A 21,439-nucleotide genomic window follows, 5' to 3' on the forward strand; every position below is an offset into this window, starting at 1 on the left:
TGCTGATGACAGCAAACGCCTGACCCTTTGAACCGGGCATATTTCCCTGTAGAATTTGCTATGAACCCGTATTTTTTTTTTTTTTTTTTTTTATACATATATTTTAAAAACAAATAAAAAGAAAATAGTTGGTCTGGGGGTCCGTTCTTCGTACCTCGCTTAATACATCTGAGATGTTTTGACAGATCCCAGATCGTCTAATCGTGATAACTGATCTCTGGCTAATTTGGTTCTTCAAACGAATTTGCGGATTGGAATAAAATATCTGGATTACGTTATCTAAGGGCGCGTCTCAATCAGCTTCCTACTTCAGTAGTAAGGGCACTGATAAGGGAGTCAGCCCATTGCCGTCCTAATCAGTGCCCTGACTAGGAAGCTGATTGAGACGCGCCCATAAATTGCTGCGCGTTCTTGTGCTCCCTGGAGAGAGCAGATGCATCGATACCATAGATCAATACGATCGATATTCGATACTCGAAACCACGATAAGCAATGCAGCGATTGGCTGGCATCAAGACAACGTAATGACATCATATAATTAAAAAAGCCACCTGAAAAAAAAGGAAAAAAAGAATTTCTGGACCTTTATAAAGAAACCACCAATCCAACATAAATGATGAACATGATTGCCAGTAATTTATATTCACGATTATTTCAATGTTTTAATTCAATTTTAAATTAATTTTGAAGCAGATTTGTTATGTGAATACTATATACAAAAAAAATCAATAATGTACAAAAATGCCAGATTGTACAAAAATGTAATACATTGATCAAAAAAAGTATATTCATTAAGAATATAATAATTCTTTATTGTTTTTTTATTAATATTATTATTCAAAATGTTATCTAGACTGGTCCTTAGTCTCCTGAAGAAAATGTGGCTTGGATCCTGACCATTTCTTCTTGTGTATATGAAATTTTCCCCAAATAATACAAATTTGTACAATAAAGGTGAAATTATTAATTATTATTATTATTATTATTATTATTATTATAACATTCACCAGAATAAAACATACATAGCCTATATTAAATATATTTAATTTAAATATAACATTTGTTTTCCTTCTTATTAAATTTTCCACGTCCACCCAAAAAACCTTTGTGTAGCCTATATACAATCACAAAATAGATGAATACATTTTTTTATTATTATTAACAAAATCACATGAAAAATCTAATAATAATTTAAATAATTTGAATAATCTAAATTAAACCTCTCTAACACACTTTTAGTTGGATATATACCATGTACATTTTAAATGTAACTTCTTTGACTTAGAACAACTGTGTTTTTAGAATATCAAAGTCTCCTAAAAACATGCTGTCTTTAACATATACTGCCTCAGAAGAATCACTTCCACACGCTCTTACAAATTGTATAACTTGTTGAGGTATGGCATCAAATACAACAGCGTACTCTTTTGGTGTAACTGGAAACCCACATTTATTCAAAATTTCACTATAAGATACGAAACCATTGGAATGTAATAGTTGTTTAACTAACACAATATTATTTTCGTACGAACTACTATAGAATAGAGATCTATTTTTTATATTGAATGCATCTATTATTCCAAATAATATATTTATTTTGGGGGTTGTGCTTAAACACCAGCATGCAGGCCAATAAAGCTTATTTGTGAAATCTAGCTAACTTCACAGGCAGTTTATCAATTTTAAAATCACATTTCAACAGAAGATCTATGCCACCTAACATATTTAACACGTGTTTTGGAAATGGATACCACATACAGTCTTGTTCAAAATAATAGCAGTACAATGTGACTAACCAGAATAATCAAGGTTTTTAGTATATTTTTTATTGCTACGTGGCAAACAAGTTACCAGTAGGTTCAGTAGATTGTCAGAAAACAAATGAGACCCAGCATTCATGATATGCACGCTCTTAAGGCTGTGCAATTGGGCAATTAGTTGAAAGGGGTGTGTTCAAAAAAATAGCAGTGTCTACCTTTGACTGTACAAACTCAAAACTATTTTGTACAAACATTTTTTTTTTTCTGGGATTTAGCAATCCTGTGAATCACTAAACTAATATTTTGTTGTATGACCACAGTTTTTTAAAACTGCTTGACATCTGTGTGGCATGGAGTCAACCAACTTGTGGCACCTCTCAGCTGTTATTCCACTCCATGATTCTTTAACAACATTCCACAATTCATTCACATTTCTTGGTTTTGCTTCAGAAACAGCATTTTTGATATCACCCCACAAGTTCTCAATTGGATTAAGGTCTGGAGATTGGGCTGGCCACTCCATAACATTAATTTTGTTGGTTTGGAACCAAGACTTTGCCCGTTTACTAGTGTGTTTTGGGTCATTGTCTTGTTGAAACAACCGTTTCAAGGGCATGTCCTCTTCAGCATAGGGCAACATGACCTCTTCAAGTATTTTAACATATGCAAACTGATCCATGATCCCTGGTATGCGATAAATAGGCCCAACACCATAGTAGGAGAAACATGCCCATATCATGATGCTTGCACCTCCATGCTTCACTGTCTTCACTGTGTACTGTGGCTTAAATTCAGAGTTTGGGGGTAGTCTCACAAACTGCCTGTGGCCCTTGGACCCAAAAAGAACAATTTTACTCTCATCAGTCCACAAAATGTTCCTCCATTTCTCTTTAGGCCAGTTGATGTGTTCTTTGGCAAATTGTAACCTCTTCTGCACATGCCTTTTTTTTAACAGAGGGACTTTGCGGGGGATTCTTGAAAATAGATTAGCTTCACACAGACGTCTTCTAACTGTCACAGTACTTACAGGTAACTCCAGACTGTCTTTGATCATCCTGGAGGTGATCATTGGCTGAGCCTTTGCCATTCTGGTTATTCTTCTATCCATTTTGATGGTTGTCTTCCGTTTTCTTCCACGTCTCTCTGGTTTTGCTCTCCATTTTAAGGCATTGGAGATCATTTTAGCTGAACAGCCTATCATTTTTTGCACCTCTTTATAGGTTTTCCCCTCTCTAATCAACTTTTTAATCAAAGTACGCTGTTCTTCTGAACAATGTCTTGAACGACCCATTTTCCTCAGCTTTCAAATGCATGTTCAACAAGTGTTGGCTTCATCCTTAAATAGGGGCCACCTGATTCACACCTGTTTCTTCACAAAATTGATGACCTCAGTGATTGAATGCCACACTGCTATTTTTTTTAACACACCCCTTTCAACTAATTCAACTAATTGCTTAATTGCACAGCCTTAAGAGCGTGCATATCATGAATGCTGGGTCTCATTTGTTTTCTGAGAATCTACTGAACCTACTGGTAACTTGTTTGCCACGTAGCAATAAAAAATATACTAAAAACCTTGATTATTCTGGTTAGTCACATTGTACTGCTATTATTTTGAACAAGACTGTACTATCCTTTTCTTTCATGAATTTAATTAACCACTTAAGCTTGAATGTATTGTTTAACATTTCAAAACTAAGCACAGATAATCCACCTTTATGCTTTGGTTTACATAAAATTTCCTTTCTCAAATAAGTGTGTATTCCTCCATACAAAATTAAATAACATTTTGTCCAATTCTTTGTGTACAAGATGGCCTATCTAGAACTTTCTTAATGGTCAAGATCAAATGATCTGCATCTTGCGCTGCATGCATGATGCAGATTAACTGTACAACGTGTGTAAACCTCCAATACAACTAAAGTCATTTTCCCATCACAAATAAATCTGTCAATCAAGTGACTATGTCTATAGTATTATACGCACCTTTTACACAACATTATATTATTTTCAAATAAACTACTAAATTACTTTTATTATTATTATTATTATGGCCCCTGGTTCAGTAAGGAACTCTTGTATAAAGTAGCAGTGGCTGGGACAGATTTTAAGTATCACCTCAAGATGCAGTCTAATCCTGTTTACATGAAATAAGATGCTCCTGAGCAGGTTTAACCTTACGGACCTATGACAACAAGTCCAGGATGAGCGTCGAAGAACCAAACAATCAGAGATCGAGCCTAATCGTCAACAATCAAATCCAGCCAACTGAGTTAGCGACATACAAACAACGGGCCCCTGGGGCCTACTGCACAAAACTAGGGTAAGGGATTTAGCAGGGATGTCTTGGTGATCTTGTCATCTGTATGCAAAATTTAGTACACCGCTGTGGTGTAAACGTACTCTGAAGGCACTCACACCAAGAACGATAACGGGAAAATAACTCTATTAAGTGGATACATTTAGCCAGGATCCCTTATCCTAGGTTTTTGCAATAGGACCCAGGAATGGAATCTTGTAAACAAAACAAAAAAAGAATACTTTGTGACTTTGTTGTCCCAATCTTTATTGCAGCACTCAAACAAACATTTACAGTTGTTTACAGATTTGTGTCACCCAAAACTCCCTATAATTGCAATGCCTCAATAACTTAAAATGAGTTAGCCTATACAGCACAGCAGGATTTCATGTAAACCTCTGAATAGAAAGCCTTGAGTAAACATCTGTATGTGGATTTCAATAAAAAATACCCCCTATACAAATGGTGTTATTGCTGGTTGTGAGGTGTCTGTCCCTTGGAGCTTGACCCATACCTAAGGCTGCTATACCCAAAATTTCACATATGGCTTTGAGAAGTTAACACTTTTGTAGAATTAATTCATTTTGACTATAAAGAGTCAAATCCTAAAGAAAAGAAATCCTTAAAAATCCTAAACAAGAAATTAATACCACTTTAAAATTCACATTGACTTCAAAAAAGTGTTAGAGGTCGAAAAACACCCATTAGTGTTGTAGAAAAAGCAACCCCTAAAAACTACATTGCAGCCACTTGTTTATGTTATGAAACTGTTGAAGAGATTTGCAGCATTTCCTAAAGTCTAGCACAAAAACAACATCTATTCTGGCAGGCTCCATAAAACCACAGTGTAACATACAACATTACAAGGAAAAAAATGCATCCACAGTGAAACAATTCAGGAGCCAAAATTGGGTTTCCTTTAAAAGATCAAACCTGTTTTCAGTTTCTTAACCATTTACTCTGCATCAAGTGTAAAAGCTAGATTGTTGTAATAATAAACATGACAACATTAATAGTAAATACAAATTTTGTCTTGCCGAGATAGACAAAATACCATATTCATCTTTCTTTCTGAATGTAGAACAAGAAAATTGTATTGTTTCTATATTGTATTCTTACAGATGTGCCTGCAACAGTTGAAAGGGCCAGAATAAATGCACAGAGAAATCAACACATTGGCACTGCCAACACAGGCAGTGCATTACATTTGACAAATGAATTCGCATACCGACTTGTGACGTCCCACAAAAAGCTCTAGGAAAAATCTTTACCCTGCTACAAAAATAAAACATTTTGAAAAGTAGGCTGTGCCATATTTATGCGGGCATCCTTCACCAGTTATTAGATAAGAAGATGACAATCCTATTAAACAACACTGTTTCTCATACGCATACTGCACAGCAGCTGGAGTGTCTGCCTGAAATCGAGCTAGTCAAATCATGAGCCTAGGAAACACGACTTGCTGAAAAAAGCATGAGTATAAATAAAAAGCTTGATGGGGCAGACTTATGCTTCTGAATTTAAAAGAGTGACATTTCCTAAATGAAGAAATGCAAAAACAGGTTCTCTGCTCTCGGAGCTCTGAGCAAAACAGTTACAGTATTAAGGAAATTATCCACGGAGGTACTTAAATGTTGACCATACACTGAAAAACACATAGGAAAACACCATAAACACATACTAGTGAGAAAATAATGGCTCAAACGATTGCTTCGCATAAAGTTAAACATTAATTTTTTCAAATTGACACACAAAAAAACATGCACATGCACGCCCATTCATACACAGTTCACATAGCAATTATCTTGGTTAACCTGCCAGCATAAACTTGTCCTTGATATGCAACATTGGAAATGTAGACTCAATACATATCGGTAGTACAAAACCTAAGGGTAAAAGAGCAAAAGATCAGTGCAGCTTTGCATAGTACCTTCACATTAAAGCAAATAGTCAGATTTAACAAAGAGAGACACTGATGAATGTGAAGATCTCCGAGCTACAAAGCAACATGAAGGTGTTTGTACACAAATGGGAAACTATAACCAAACTATCATTCATGATCATTAAAAAAATGGCTACTTCACATCTGTTAGAGGATAGGGGAAAAAAAGCTTTGACTGTAATTAAAAAAGGGAAAGGGAATGGGGGGGTCAAACCACCAAACAAAAAGTTGACAAAACATTCAAATAAATGTGTACTTGTACACAAGAGACTGCATTATCAATTAACAAAAAGGCTTGAGTGTTAAAAAAAAAAAATCCAGGAAAATGACAGGATAATATAGTAGCATTCTCTTTTTTTTTTACTCCATGGTGGGATTTGGCAGCTGCACACTTCCAGTGGAATGCCATGTGGTGCTGGTCCTCTTCGCATCTTACATACTGCCTAATGTTTTATGTTTCTGTAAAACAAATGATTGACATTAAATACACTTAAGGTGATGTGTTTTAGTTAAAGCACACACTGTATTAGGCAGAGACAGTTTGAACAATATGTGAACTAGAGGAAAAGAAAAAGCATCGCAACTCTCAAATGGCAGCTTTAGGAATGAAAGTCCTTTATTTATTCTAAAATTAATGAACTGTTAAGACGCATCATTTAAAAATCTGCCATGTAGTTACATTTTATTCCGAATTTAAAATATCTTTCTGAAATATTTTCTTTTTGAAGAGAGCTGACTACTTGTGTGTTTTTCTACACACAAGTAGACAGGAGAAGTAAAGAGGGGAAAAGTTAAAGAAATTGATTAAATCTTATTAAACCATTATGAAAAGGAATATAAATTGCAAAATTTGATTACCTGTAGGCTCTTCTTCGAGTTGTTCTTCCGTTTGGTTAATTTCCTCTGTAAATAAATAAGCAAGAAGAAAATATAATTACTTCTTAGACAAGACTGTATGAATCTGTATTTTTCTGTACAGATTTTCCACATTAGAAAGTCTTCACCTTCTTTGGATTTTTTTGTATAAACATGACATTAAATTACCAACCTTCAAAGTCTTCCTCTGGCTGCTCTTCCTCAGCAGCTGCATCCTCTGTAAAAAGACACATTTTACAACAAGTAAACATTTAAAAAAGAAATTGTCAATACATTTTACACTTCCTCTTTTGTATCTGATTGTGCAGTATCTGATGTTAACAGGTAATGTTTGCATCCACATAAATGTACTATTTTAATATAGAAAATACATTTTGTGTATTATTCCTTGTTGCTGTATAATCACCACCTGGGTGAACTTGTAAAACAAGAAAACTCACCCTCTTCCATATTCTCATCCTCAAGCTCTGTTTCCTCCACTGTGGAGTCTTCTAAGTCCTCATCTTCCTGAATGGTCTCATCTGTTTCCTCTATAAGTTCCTCTTCTGTTTCAATTTCTTCTACAGGATCTGACTCCTCAGTGGTCTCTTCCTGTGTTTCTACTTCTTCCACTGGTTCTGCCTTTTGAGGTTCCTCCTGTTCTACATATTTTTCCACATTTTCTACTGGTTCAAGCTCCTCAACAGCTTCTTCTACTGGTTCAAGCTCCTCAGCAGCTTCTTCTACTGGTTTAAGCTCTTCTACAGCTTCTTCTTCTGGTTCAAGCTCCTCAACAGCTTCTTCTACTGGTTGAAGCTCCTCCACCGCTTCTTCTACTGGCTCAAGCTCCTCCACCGCTTCTTCTACTGGCTCAAGCTCCTCCACCGCTTCTTCTACAGGCTCAAGCTCCTCCACCACTTCTTCTACTGGCTTAAGCTCCTCCACCGCTTCTTCTACTGGTACAATCTCCTCAACAGCTTCTTCAACTGGTGCGGTTTCCTCTACAGTTTCTTCCACTGGTGCATTCTCTTCTACTGACTCTTCCACAGGTGCATCCACTTCCTCAGTTGCTTCTTCCACCGGTGCAATCTCTTCAACTACTTCCTCCTTCTCTGGTGTATCTTCTTCTACTTCTATTGTCTCTTCAACTGGTGAATCTTTTTCCAATGTTGCAGCCTCTTCCTCAACCAGTTCTTCAACTGGTATGACCTCTTCCTCTGTTGTAAGCCCTTCCTCTGCCTCCTCCTCAACTGAAACGCTCTCTGTAACCTCAGGCACTTCCTCCACAACTTCAGGTTCTTCCTCAGGAACTTCTTGCTCTTCTTCAACCTCTGGTTCCTCCTCATCTACTTCCTCTTCTACAGCAGAGGGCTCTTCATCTACTTCCAGAGGTTCATCCTCAGCAACTGGCTCCTCCTCTACAGTCTCTGGTTCTGCAAGGAGAAAAATAATCTATTATATAGTTCTAGTAAATTAGTAAAATCTAATATACTATGCTCCTCTTGGTGTGAGTATATTTCATACATGATCAAATTCAGTGGTTAGGACAAGTTATAGTATAAGTGCTATAGTATAGTATAGTTATATACATGTTGTGAAGTATATACACTATATGCATACACTAATACAGCACAATACTTATGAGTCAAAAATAGCAACAGTTACAAACTAACTTCAAAGGACATCATAAGCTGTACCTGGAGGTGGCCGAGCTGCTTCTTCAACTTTACTGGCTTGGATCTCTTCCTCCACAATAGGTTCTGGAGCTAATTAGGAAACACAACTATTCAACTTGAACTATTTTATTATTATTGAAAGCCTTTGTTTATCTGTCATAAAATATGCTTGTATAATAATACTTTACTAAGATTTAAAAGAGTTCAATCAATGTCTACTATTCATTACAGGTCAATGTGATTACTCTCATGTCATGTTACATAAATGCTTTATGTGGTAGACTAGTTTATCAATGGTCGGCATTTCAGATACAAGTGTTCATAGTTGACCAGCAAAATAATTTCTAGATAGTGCACAGGTGGTGCATATGTATAACACTATGATAATATTTAATCCATATATATACTTATAAAAAATAAAAGTTCACTCTTCTGCAGTCAAGTGTTTTAATGCCCATATTAATCTTTTTTCCCCATATAGTTTAAAAATGTAAGGTTTGTTGCCACAAAAAAAAAACAGCAGCAACTTGCAAATTTCCAAATTTTATTTTAAATATTTCTATGATCTATGCATCAATACATTCTCACTGCATTGTGCCTTGATCTATTGCATAAAACTCTTGTGTATGATTCTACTTTACCTTCTTCCACAGGTTCAGAGGCTGCCTTAACTGGTTCACGGTTCTCAATGGTGGGCTTATCTTTCAGTCCTAAGGATTTTACATGTGGATGTGCATATATGAGGCAAGTGTAAAATACACACACAAAAAAAAGCACATGACTAATCTATAAAATGCATTAAATAACCTTTACATGCAGTTTGGTTTACTTTTGTACAGATATTGTTTTTCTTTGTTTTACAGACACAAATGTATGTGTTTGAGATGTTAAAAACAGACGAACAGGGAAACAGGAGAGGAAAAAGGAATATTTATAGAAAGGTTTATAGATATTATCAAGAGACATACAAGCATTCTTGTGAAGAAAAAGACCAGTTTCAATGCTGTGCAACTGTGTTGCTCTTATATCAATTAACACTGAAAAGAAAACACTCAAAGCACCAAAAAAGCAAATCAGGGTACTCATATATTTTATTGATGACAAGAATTTTCGCTCTTAGTCAAGTAGTGCAACTTATTTATTATAAACGAACAAAATCAGAAAAACATCAATGTTGAAATCTCACACTATAGCTAGTATTTAAGAGTAAACCAAGATCCTACCCTCAAACAAAACAAACATTAAGATAAATAAAAGAATTTCCACCTGACGATCAGCATTTAGCACCTGGTTCTGATTCTGCTCCTAGTAATCTCAATGAGAGATAATCAGTGATGTTTATCTCATAACAGAGACAAAAGGTCTATATGGGGTGGTCTCTGAAAACTGCTCTTAACGGGCTGAGATCAAGTCATGTACACAAACAATGATCTGCCATTGAATGCCTTACAGTTTCTTTTTAGCTGCAGCCTTCTTGGATTTCTTTGCGTCTTTCTCAACTTTTTTAACATCATCATAATCATTAACAGGTTTCTCATGAGATTTCTTTTCAACCCCTGGTTTTTCTTTCACCTCATCATTTTCCACCTTCTTAGTCTTCTTTCCTTCTTCACTTTCTGCCAGTTTCTCTCTCGCCTCCTTCTCCTTTCTAATTCTTTCCATGGCCTTTTCAACATCCTCTTTCTCTATTCTCTCCCCTTCCTCTTTCAGCCGAGCCTCAGCCCTCTCCCAAGCTTTGGCTTCAGATTCCTCTCTGATGTGGTTCAAGGTCCTCTCTTCCTCCTCTTTGGCTAGGATGTTTCTCACTTCTGCCAGTGCCAATTTAGCTATCTTCCTGGCTTCCACTCTTTCATGGATGATGGTGAGTTGCTGTTTTAGAGCTTCCCTTAGCTTCAAACCAACATCTTTGGCATGGGAAAGCTCTGGGGAGAAACTTTGTTTGATGATGCAATCATGGTAACTTAATTTCTAACACTATGCACACCTCAACCCATAACGCAATTAGTTGAAAAGATGCAAATCATTTCACATCAGAACTCCCTCATTAGTATGTTAGGATATCCTCTACAACAGCTGGATCCCAAATGGCAACCTAAAACCCCATGGTCTTCCTCAGAGCACTTTCGTTACGGTATGCCGATTTGACTGCCGGGTAAAGTCCTCTGTGTAGCTCGCGAACTTGCAGGCTCGGTTGAAGTGCACATCAAGGGTTGCATAACGACTGCTAAGGGGGGCACTTGAGAGCACACTTCTGAAACCTAAAATGATGGATGGGACACCCTACGATCTCGTGGACTTAACTGACACGCACACGCGGCAGCTATTGCAAATCCACAAGTGCATATAAACTCTGCCATTTGGGATTCAGCCAATCGTGGTTGTACAACGTTACACTCAACTGATTTAACTAGAAGGCTTCCCAATTGTCCAACACAATATTCAAAGGCCACTCATATAGGCTAAATTATTTGATACAATAAATTTGATTAAATAAGATATATAACAAACCTAATGGACATTATTTAAAGGGGTACTTCAGCGCTGGGAAGATGGATCTGTATTTAAAAGGGGTCATTAATGTAGTAGAAATTTAAAATTATTTCATTTGATGCTTTCTAGACTGAGAAAAGACAGAAAATGTATTTGTCTCATGGAGATGAAAGACAACAATTCTCAGAATGCTTTGCTGCCCTACGAGGCCACTCCCAAAGCCACCGCTACTAGATTACTGGATCACTTTCCCACCATGACAGCATTCATTTTCATAAAATCAGTTCAGTTAGAGAACAGACCCTACAATTAAAAACTGGATGTGTCTGTTCAATATGTGATTTAGCCGCTGAGGGAGTGTCACAGCCCAAACTCAGCAGGATTCAGATTACATTCACCGTGATGAATGAGCTGAATGAGCTCTCGTAATGAGAGCTGAGGTAAACATGCGGGGGCAAGGTGGGGGGATGGGGGATGTTATCATTCGAATATACTCCAGGGTTTCTATTGATACAAAGCCATATGCTAATCGCTGAAGTAACTCTTTCAGTCATCCAGTGGCCCCCTTGGAACTTTGCTTCCCAGTTGAGATGAGAACCACTGCTCTAGTCTACATTACGTTAGAAGATTATGTATTTAGGATACATTTGCCCACACTTAGCTAATATTATTTGCAAATAGACTGGACAATGTCATTGTACATGCAGGCTCATAAATGTCGACTACAAGAGGTCTTATTGTTAAACACTCCTCGGTTAAACATAAAAATAATATGTAGCCTAACGTATTTGATGTCAACTCAGTCATGCAAACAGAGACAAGCCGATCAAGTAAACTTTAAATCCCAAATCACACAAGAGGCTTGTCAGCTGCATGCACTCAAACCACGTGTGCCAAATACCTTTTCTCCTGGAAACATCTTTAGACTTTTCATCTAGTGCAAATGAGACGGTGCAAATTAAAGTCAGCAACGCTACTCAAAACAGTCGTCTCATGCAAATCCTGCTTTTGATATCTTCATAGATTTTTGTGTTACAAAACACTGCACATGATGACTCATGTAATGATTGGTAATGCGTACTTTAAAACAAATGCTGAGAAAAATTATTTGTAAATAGTAGACATACGCTATCGAGAAACACCTTACAATGTGCATCATACAAATAACATTTGCAAGTGATGGCTATTTTTTTCAACATTTGAGAATATGCTTATTAACACAAATACAAAAGCCAAACAAAAATATGGCAACAATGGTAAAATAATTAAACCGAATGATCTGAATTGCGGATTTCTCAAATTAAACAAAACCTTGCTTAAATTGTTTGAACTAAGATATAATTACTTAAGAAAGATAAATACTAACTATCCCTCAATCTAACCTAAATTCTACACAATTAATTCTCGTAGAATACGCTTACAGACACAAGACATTTTTTTAAATAAATCCTGCAGTAAATGTACTTTTTGTACCATTTAAGTTATTGCCACTTATTATAGTCCACTCAAGTCCCACCTAGTAATACAGAAGCCGTATAAAACACTGCATTACTTATCAGGCACAATATTTCAGGTGCTTTAGATTGGCAGGTAGGAACTGATTGTTGACGGTTACAGTACTCTGGGGTTCAGGTGACGTCTCCTACGCAAGGCCACTGACCTAATTCATGTCTAGAACTGATAAAATTCCTAAATTGATAGCCATGTGCAATCTCGTTTAGATAAGAGTATAGACCAGCGGTTCCCAAACTAGTTATAAAAGGGGGTCGCTAAAGGGATAGTGTATAGTCAGCAGATTATGTTATGTTATTCAGGGTGAAGAAATTATTGGCTTATGAGGCCACAAGTAAATTGAACACAAAATGGTAATTTGACATTTTATCACCTCAAGATAACTCCAAGTACCCTCTTGAGATTTATTATCATTTGTAGCGGTTGTTTTTATGGAATAGCACAGCAGACCACTACATTGCGTGATTGAAGAATCAATATTAAAACAACATGTCTACACCCGTCTCCGGCACGATGACGTCGATCCTTCAAATATTCATATTCTTGTATAATCAACACGTCATCCTCAATAAACCAGTCTCTTGCGTGATGCCCAGACAATGAATATTCGTCAAACATTAACTATTAAAACAACATGTCTACACCCGTCTCCAGCGCGAGGACGCCGATCCTTCAAATATTCATATTCTTGTATAATCGACGTGTCATCCTCAATAAACCCGTCTCTTGTGTGATACCCAGAAATTTCTAATATTCCGATCTAATGTGATTTCTGAACTATAAGGTTGCCAGGATAATAATCATACACTGTTTGTTAATAGGCCAGAGGAGAGCTGGCACCCCGACTGAGTCTGGTTTCTCCCAAGTTTTATTTTTCTCCATCATGCCCTGATGGAGTTTTGGTTCCTTGCCACTGTCGCCTTTGGCTTGGCTTGCTCAGTTGGGGACAGTAAAATTATTATCTAAGTTATTCAACTAAATATACAAATAAAATGTATTTAATAGGTCTTAATTAATTGCATAAACTATAATACTGATCTGCCAACATTGTCGCTATATGATAAATTAAAATAAGCTGATAACATCACTGTTTTCTCCAGAACGACTGTACAGCCAAATCTAATATATTGTTGTAGTATTGTCCTATTTAACAATGTGACGCTGCTTTGAAACAATCGTCACTGTAAAAGCGCTATATAAATAAAGTTGACTTGACACCAGTGGTGAGCGTCACAATGCGACCAAAGCAATTCAAACCTACTGTAATCAATGCCATTATCTCCACTGAATGTGGCACCACATGACAAATTCCCGACTTTACACTGATGCTCTGCTCTATTTCTGAAGTACTTCAAGCACTTGTGCAACTTCTGTTCTAACACAAAGAACAAATGGATTTGTAACGATCGCTTTGTCTCGATCAGTGTAGCCAGCCTCAAGACAAGAAAATATGACATGGCATATTTCGCCCTGGATTCAACAGTACAATGATGGGTAATAAAGAGATAGACCAACTGTGTTGCATGCCTCAAAATATTAACTTCTGACAGCAAGAAGCATGAAGTTAAGATGTCAATTAGAGACTTCACACATCATGAACATAAAGAGAAGCCGTTGAAGTTGAGAAGTCTGAGAGTGTCTTTATGTAGGTGCATGTACGTCAGGGGGCTTCAAAATATTTCTCTCTACAAAAGGGGGACCTGGCAAAAAAAGTTTGGGAAAGACTGGTATAGGCAATAGTACAAGTTTCCTGTCTGAATTTAATTGAGGTAATACTGTAAGAGGGTTAAGATGGTGATTTTAAGGTGGGATAAATGCATACTTTATATCCAAGCCTATCAATATTCTCTACAGCTTTGATGAAGGAGAGAAAAGGCAACTTGTATAAGGATAAAGAAACAACAATGTAACAACTGACAATTTAAATTAAAACTGCCCATTTTGTTGCAGTACCAAAAAAAAGGTTAAAAGGAAATACAAAACACAAAAAGATAAATCTCCACTGAGTTGCTGGGGATGCAAATCATCCCAAAATGCAATTATTGTATAATATAAAATGTCTCAAAATGAAGTATTCACAAAATAAAATCAGTTTACAAATAAGAATGTCAAATGTACAGTGTTCAATTGCAAGACTCAGAAATACATACTATTTTTTTCAGGATATAAGAGAACTGAGGCATGCAGCAAAGGTGATATGTTCAGCTTTCAGCAATAAGGTCATATGCAAAAGGTAAGTAGTATATTAGTAGTTGAAAATAGTGCTTGCAAAAGAGCTGCAACAAAGCATATACTACACAAGTCCAATATTTACAAAGGTGTAAATGTTCATAATGACATCATCTCAAGAGTTCACAGGTTCCAAAGTGACTGTTGGCAATCTTCCCAACAAACTATTTCTTCAAGTGTTAGGAACAGATTTAAGTCGTCTAGGGAGTAAGTCCTCCTCTAATAAAGTGCTTCTGTCACAATCGCGGAAGAAAACACAACTACTGGTTTTGAAGGCCTAAAATAACGCATGTCTTTTGGCCCTGAACCCCTTCAGTCTGTGACGCGCCAGCAACATCTTCCGCTGCTGCCTCTGTTTCTTCATCCTCTAGTGTTTCAAAAGGACTCATAACGTCATAAAGGAAGGTGAAGAAACCTTGAAACCAATCAGTGCCCTCTTCTGCTAAAATATCGAGGACTTCCTCAAGTGAGTCTGAGTTTTCTTTGCTGCCATCTTTGGTCAGCCCTACGCAAATGGGAAAATAAGGAAAAAGAGAAAGAGAGAGGGAAAGAAAGAACAGTGGGAGAGCAAGAAAACAGAGAGAGGGTGGAGGTGGTTTGGTTTGCAAGGTTTAGTAGATAAGGATTCAGAGCTTTAAAAAAGTGGGTAAATATGCCATTAAAAGCATAAAATTAGATAAAGGAAAAAAGGAGCATGCATGGGAAGTACCAATGAGGCTGTTTTTAAGTCATTATTGCCTCAGTTATTTGTGAAATCATTTAAACTACCTGGAAAATTAGAAAATTATTTTCTCTCCTTATGACATGTTGTCGGCGTCAAATGTAATATTGCCAAGCTGGTCTTATTCACAAAATCATGCAAAAATGCAATAATCTCTAGTTTCATCATGTGGTTTGAACAAAATTTTGATTACAAAAGCATGAAAAAAATACCATGCACGTGCATCAGTCTGATTTAATATATCATTGCACAAAAGTGAACCAAAGTCAGTCATGCAAAACATAATTTGGTAAGAATCTCAATGAAATCAGTGCACTTGCCTAGTAGTACTTTAGCATCTTCCACATCAAAGTCTCCATCACCATCAGCATCATAGGACACAAGTTTACCTAGTAATGTAAATCCGATTTAGTTGAGTTATTGCCATATATAGAACAAAAAGTCCAACAAATGGCACCAATATAGTGCTTTTATTTGTCTTATTTCAAAGTTCTGGGTCTCTTTTGGGATACTTTAAAAGAAATGTGCTTAATATTAAAATATATAAAAATGAATAGATCCTAAAATAAATAATTGCACAGCAATAAAAACACTATTACAACTTTCCTTAGGAAGTCATTAACATTAGCATTTATCATTTCATACATATTCAAATGGTTGAAACATACAAAGTACTGTTCAAAAGGTTTTGCTCATACTCAGCAAGACTGCATTTATTTGATTAAAAATACAGTAATACTGTTAAATTGATAGAATTTGAAAGAAATATTCTATTTGAATATCTTTATAAATGTTATTGATTTCTGTGATGGCAAAGCTGAATTTTTAGCATCATTACTCCAGTCGTCAGTGTCACACGATCCTCCAGAATCATTCTAATATGATGATTTTCTGCTAAAGAAACAATCCTTATTATGAATGTTAAGGAACGTTTTATTAGGATTCTTTGGTGAACAGAAAGTTAAAAAGTGTACTGGCACTTTTGATCAATTGAATGCATTCTTGCTGAATAAAATATGTATATTTCTTCTTTTTAATCTCACTGACCCCCAAACATTTTAACAGTAGTGCAAGTTGATAGGCATATACATTTATATATGTATTACGATATGAAAAAAATGACACTAAAATGTAATGACACTTTCACTTCCCTAATTTGTAATTGAAGAGGATTGTGTCAAAGAAATTAGGTTTATGTATGGTGGTGATTCACTGGTGACAATCACTGGTTAAGATGTCATACCTTGTAATACCTCTGAAAGATTATATCGAAAGTCCTTTGCTTTGGCTGCATGCAAATTAAGGCCAGATATACAAAAAAACAATTACACACATATAATAGTATTTTTAAAACTACAGTCAAGATATATACACAAAATCTGGAAGAAGAAAAAAACAAAAAAGAGAGAGAGAGAGAGGGAGAGAGAGAAACCAAAGACTTACCAATTACACCCTGATAGTCAACAAGGTCAAAATACACCACAGCTACAGAGGTCCAGACACCCAGGAGAGCCAAAACCATGAACCAGGTGAAGAACGAGGTTCCTCCTCCAACCTCTGCCTTCTTCCCATTCCTATTCGCCAGCTGTGGCTTGGCCTCTGAAGGACAGAAAAAGGAAGATTATACACAATGTCAAGATAATAAAAAAATCAATAAAAAGAACCAATTAATCCATGAAACACAGCAAATGAAGCACAGCAATTCCCTTTTACATGTATAAATGAGGAATACATGCTTTTAGTATTACTGTGAGCATAAGCATTAAAAGGCCACTGGTTGACAGAATATGCATGTACAATTAGCTTTAAAGCTGTAAATCCATTGTAGACCAATCTATTTTTTCTCTATTTAAATGCATGTATACGATTCAAGGGATATCTGTTTCAGGTGATTGATTCCCTTTAAAATGTTGAAATATTTCATTTGAAATCTATAGTAATCACAAGGTGACAAAAGTCTAAAAGAGTGCAGTTATTCTGAGGGCTGTTGACACTCATGGAACCGTGGTATAAATACATCTGCATTCAGAGCTCTAATGGGAAGAATGAACAGGTGTTTTGTCCGCTACGTTCTGCTAGGTCAAACCACACATGCACACTACAAACGTTAGTAACACGTATACAGACAGTAATAAGTTTTACAAAGAAAAAAAAAAAATCTTATGCTTTGTACAGGTGTTATAGTATATGACTTCACACCCAAAACATTCCAACAGCCTCCAAAAAAGAAAGAGAAAATCTAATTCCTCCTGCTCATATACACATAATACAAATTAACGACAAATTAGGCAGTATGATTAAATACATTTTCAATTGATAAGGCTTTGTCTCAGATCCCTGTGATTCATTAAAGTCTCTCATAATAAAAGCTTATTCCAAAACACTTAAATACCGGTTTCTTCGTTCACCACCTTGACCTCTGCGTTAGGCTCCCCCATCCCTCCAGGCAAAGTGGGGAAGAAAAGAGCTTCTTTCACCCCAATCCTACCCTGAACCCCCGTACAGCAGCAGGTCTTCTGCCTTTTGTTCCTGGTGAATTGAGCCGGAACTTAATATGGAACCTGACCAGCAAATGGATTATTTTTAGAACCGTCCGCTTGAAAGCCAGAAAATCTCAAGCACTCTTAGGAAAGGGTAGAGGCAAATCCCACTCCATCCTGCTGTTCTTAGTCACACATGAAAGCTGAAATCACTGATTGGTCATCCAAATTAATATACTTATCATAGAGCGGCACAGAATGGACGCTACAATGCTTTGTTACATACATGCTTTTTAATGACATGCCAGGCTTTTTTAAGCCTCCAGGCAGAGGAGCATGTAAATCTTGGCAAACTCAGTGACTCTCCTGCCACAGAGCTATTTATTTTCCATACAAGGACTGGTCTCCCGAGTTTCTTGATGAAATAATAAACATGTTCATGGTGGTTTCGGCTGGTTTGTCAAAAAACAAACCAGCCATGTAACTGGAACAGAAAAACATGCATCGTAACGTACTTAAATAATCCTGTATAGCAAGCTCCCCCTAAATGTCTCAAAAGAAGAATATGCTTTCAGATACACTACTGTTAAAAAGACAACTCAGCAAGGCTGCATTTATTTAAACACTAAAAACAGAAATACTGTCGTTATTAATTATTTTTATAACAATTTAAAATTATTACTTTTTCCTTAATAGATTTTAAAATGCTGTGGTGAAAAAGCTAAATTTTCAACAGTCAACATTTCTTATTATTATCGAAAACCATCATGCTGCTTAATATTTTTGTGTTAATTTGTTTTTAGGATTCTGCTGATTTGGAACATCTTAAATGACCCCAACATTTTTGAACAGCAGTGTAACTTTTCATGTGCATTGAAGGTAAAGCTTAAAGTTTGGACTTGTAATAGTGAAAACTGCATCAAGAGCATTTGAATCTTTCAGATAGATGCAATGTTTGGAAGTAACTAGACACACCCCTGAAAACACACATGCTCAACTTGTCTCTAAATCTACAGATAGTCAAATGGCTGCCATTGTTTCCTAATCAACACCTTCCTCTCCCCCCATTTAAGCTGAAATGTAAAACAGTGATTCAAACTTTTTTTTTTTTTTTTACTTGTGTACTGTTTTTGCTGTTGCGGTACAAAATGTTCATAGTACAGTTTGCATAAGACTGTAGTGGAATGTGTGCCTTGAAATACCATTTCTTCATTCGTACCTACACACCCTACTGTTTAAAGCAAGCAGTTTTTTTGTCTGGTCACAGGATCAAACCCTGGACATTAACCCCTTATGTGATCTTATCAGAATACACCCCTGACTGGAATTCTGAATGACCAGTAAACCTCCACTTCTTTACAATAATAGTTCATACACTGCTACAGTGGGTTGTCTGGTGTCACAACAGTAGTTAAACATGTCAGATTACGTAAGACATTAAATTATATAACATGTTTTTATTGTTACACATTTAAATAGTAATTCATAAGAATATCAGGACTGAACAGTGTTAAATTACACACAAATGCATTCTTCAATCTTTGCATTAAAGAGAAGATTGAACATCGTGAGATTCACACTGCATTCACCAAAAGCAAATAAAATATTTACTGCACAAACCATACATGACAGACAATTGTATTAGATGAAATGCCCTTGAAAAAAACATGCAAGGTTATTTGAACAGAACCTTGCAATCATTGGAGGAGTCATTTCTTTACCATTTCTTTGGAACTCTGCAAGTTATTCTGCGCAGATGAAAAGATCCCTGAAAGGAATGATTTCCACATTTGATAAAAGAAGGCATTAACAGCTTCACTTTGTTGCATTTATAGTGCATTGTTTTGCAAACCAACTTTGCAGCATTTAAATGGGTGTGGCTCTAGTCTGGATAAATATCATTACAGGAAAAGTTTTCCATAATGGATGAAAACCTATTTTACAGTTTTCACATAGAAATAGGAATGAGAAATTGTGGTTCTAGTGGCAACTCAATGACACTAACATCAACATGTCACCCATGCACATTATTTTATAAAGATATATGAAAAAAGGTACACGTATTTTAATTTGTGCATTTTTTTCCATTTAAAATAAAATGATCAACCTACTTGATCTGCTTTAATAACTTAAATATAGAGGTAACCACCATTATGAAACAGGTTGTAAAAAAAGATGAGAAAAAGACTACCTTTAGCATGAACAGTAGCTAATAAACATAAATAGAATGTGCACAGTGGTACCAAAAAACATGGAGAACACCAAATAATGCAAAATTATACATGTGCATGACTAAAAACACTTCTTTATAACCATGTATTGTCCTGTAAATGTACTACATTATCGTATAAGGTGAGGAAGCAGTTATATCTATTATTAGGGTTTTACAGTAACATTTTATATAGTTTTAATAGTTCAAATTAACCTTTTTTTACAGTGTAAGGTCAATCTGGTGAAATCTATACATACGTGTATAAAATTTAACTGAAAAGTTTCGTTTAGCTTCAAAAGTCCAATAGTCAATCTAATCACTCTTACGTAATAACCACGCAGTTACTAATGTCAATACTAGTAGCTACATAGCTGAACGCCACACCCGGAAGTTAAGCAGCAGCAGTGGGGTCCTGCAGTGTGGCAAACTTTCTTTTTAATTACAGTCTATGGGGACATGGGACCCTATAGGCCACGTGTAACCCCTCCCACGCTCTTCCAATATTGACACGTGAGCATTTAGGAGTTGGCACTGGGGTAACTCTAGACTCCAACGATGAGCAAATATTTGTGAAAATATAGGTCATTTGCTGCAGTTGGAATCAACAAGACAGTAGGCTACAATAAACCAGGCCTTTGGGCTCTCGTGCAAATGAGACCAAAAGCATGCAGAAGTTCAGCAACCATTTCTTCCCATTTTCTAAGTGCACAGATTTTATCCGGGTGGGAGATTTATTGCAACCCATTCCGACACAAAAGTTATTACTCGCTCTGATTGTAGCGGCAACTATTTGCGGTTACAGTGTCACAATTCATGTAGCCTAGTCTGTAGAGTACGACTGTAGTTGATACAGTGCACTGGGTATATTCTTATTTTCTGACCTGTTTGTTTTAGAGTAGTGGCTGATAATCCCTACTGCGTTTTAAATTAGATAAACAAAATCAATCTTGCCGCCTGATTAACTTTCAGGCCTTCGCAGAAATACACGCATTTTGACGGGGGGAATGTAAACAAACATACCTTTTTTAACTGTTCCTTTTGCATTTTTCTTAGCCATTGCAAGTGGTAGTTCTTCGACGTTTCTTATTAAGTACACAACGAAATTGCTCTAATTCCAGCCTCAGTTCTAGTGATGCCCTGCAAAATCAAATCCCTATGCTTTCATACACTGAGGCCCAAAGCGACCCGTCCCCCTTTTGAGCGACTGAGCGTTCGACCAATGCTGTTCAAACAAAGCCGCTGTGGGCGGGGAAAATGAAAATA

General features: G+C 36.3%; 1 protein-coding gene across 3 annotated transcripts; it reads right to left on the bottom strand.

Annotated features, from left to right (window-relative positions):
* Positions 1 to 4,307: 4,307 nt before the first annotated feature.
* LOC137090033 (aspartyl/asparaginyl beta-hydroxylase-like) lies at positions 4,308 to 21,399 on the bottom strand. Of its 3 annotated transcripts, none has more exons than XM_067453706.1 (10): positions 21,197 to 21,399; positions 16,928 to 17,083; positions 16,728 to 16,772; positions 15,805 to 15,873; positions 9,174 to 9,242; positions 8,554 to 8,622; positions 7,318 to 8,289; positions 7,050 to 7,094; positions 6,860 to 6,904; positions 4,308 to 6,460 (listed from the first exon to the last, which is right to left on the bottom strand). In XM_067453706.1, exons 1-10 carry the CDS (start codon positions 21,231 to 21,233, stop codon positions 6,453 to 6,455), a joined length of 1,515 nt encoding a protein of 504 aa, XP_067309807.1. In that variant the 5' UTR covers positions 21,234 to 21,399; the 3' UTR covers positions 4,308 to 6,452. The 3 variants fall into 3 exon arrangements, with proteins under 3 accessions (XP_067309807.1, XP_067309806.1, XP_067309808.1); XM_067453705.1 differs by lacking the exon at positions 21,197 to 21,399 and adding an exon at positions 17,877 to 18,341; XM_067453707.1 differs by lacking the exons at positions 16,728 to 16,772; positions 21,197 to 21,399 and adding an exon at positions 17,877 to 18,342.
* Positions 21,400 to 21,439: the final 40 nt, after the last annotated feature.

The sequence above is a fragment of the Pseudorasbora parva genome, chromosome 9 (assembly GCF_024679245.1).
Source record: "Pseudorasbora parva isolate DD20220531a chromosome 9, ASM2467924v1, whole genome shotgun sequence".
In the NCBI taxonomy this organism is placed as follows: Eukaryota; Metazoa; Chordata; class Actinopteri; order Cypriniformes; family Gobionidae; genus Pseudorasbora; species Pseudorasbora parva.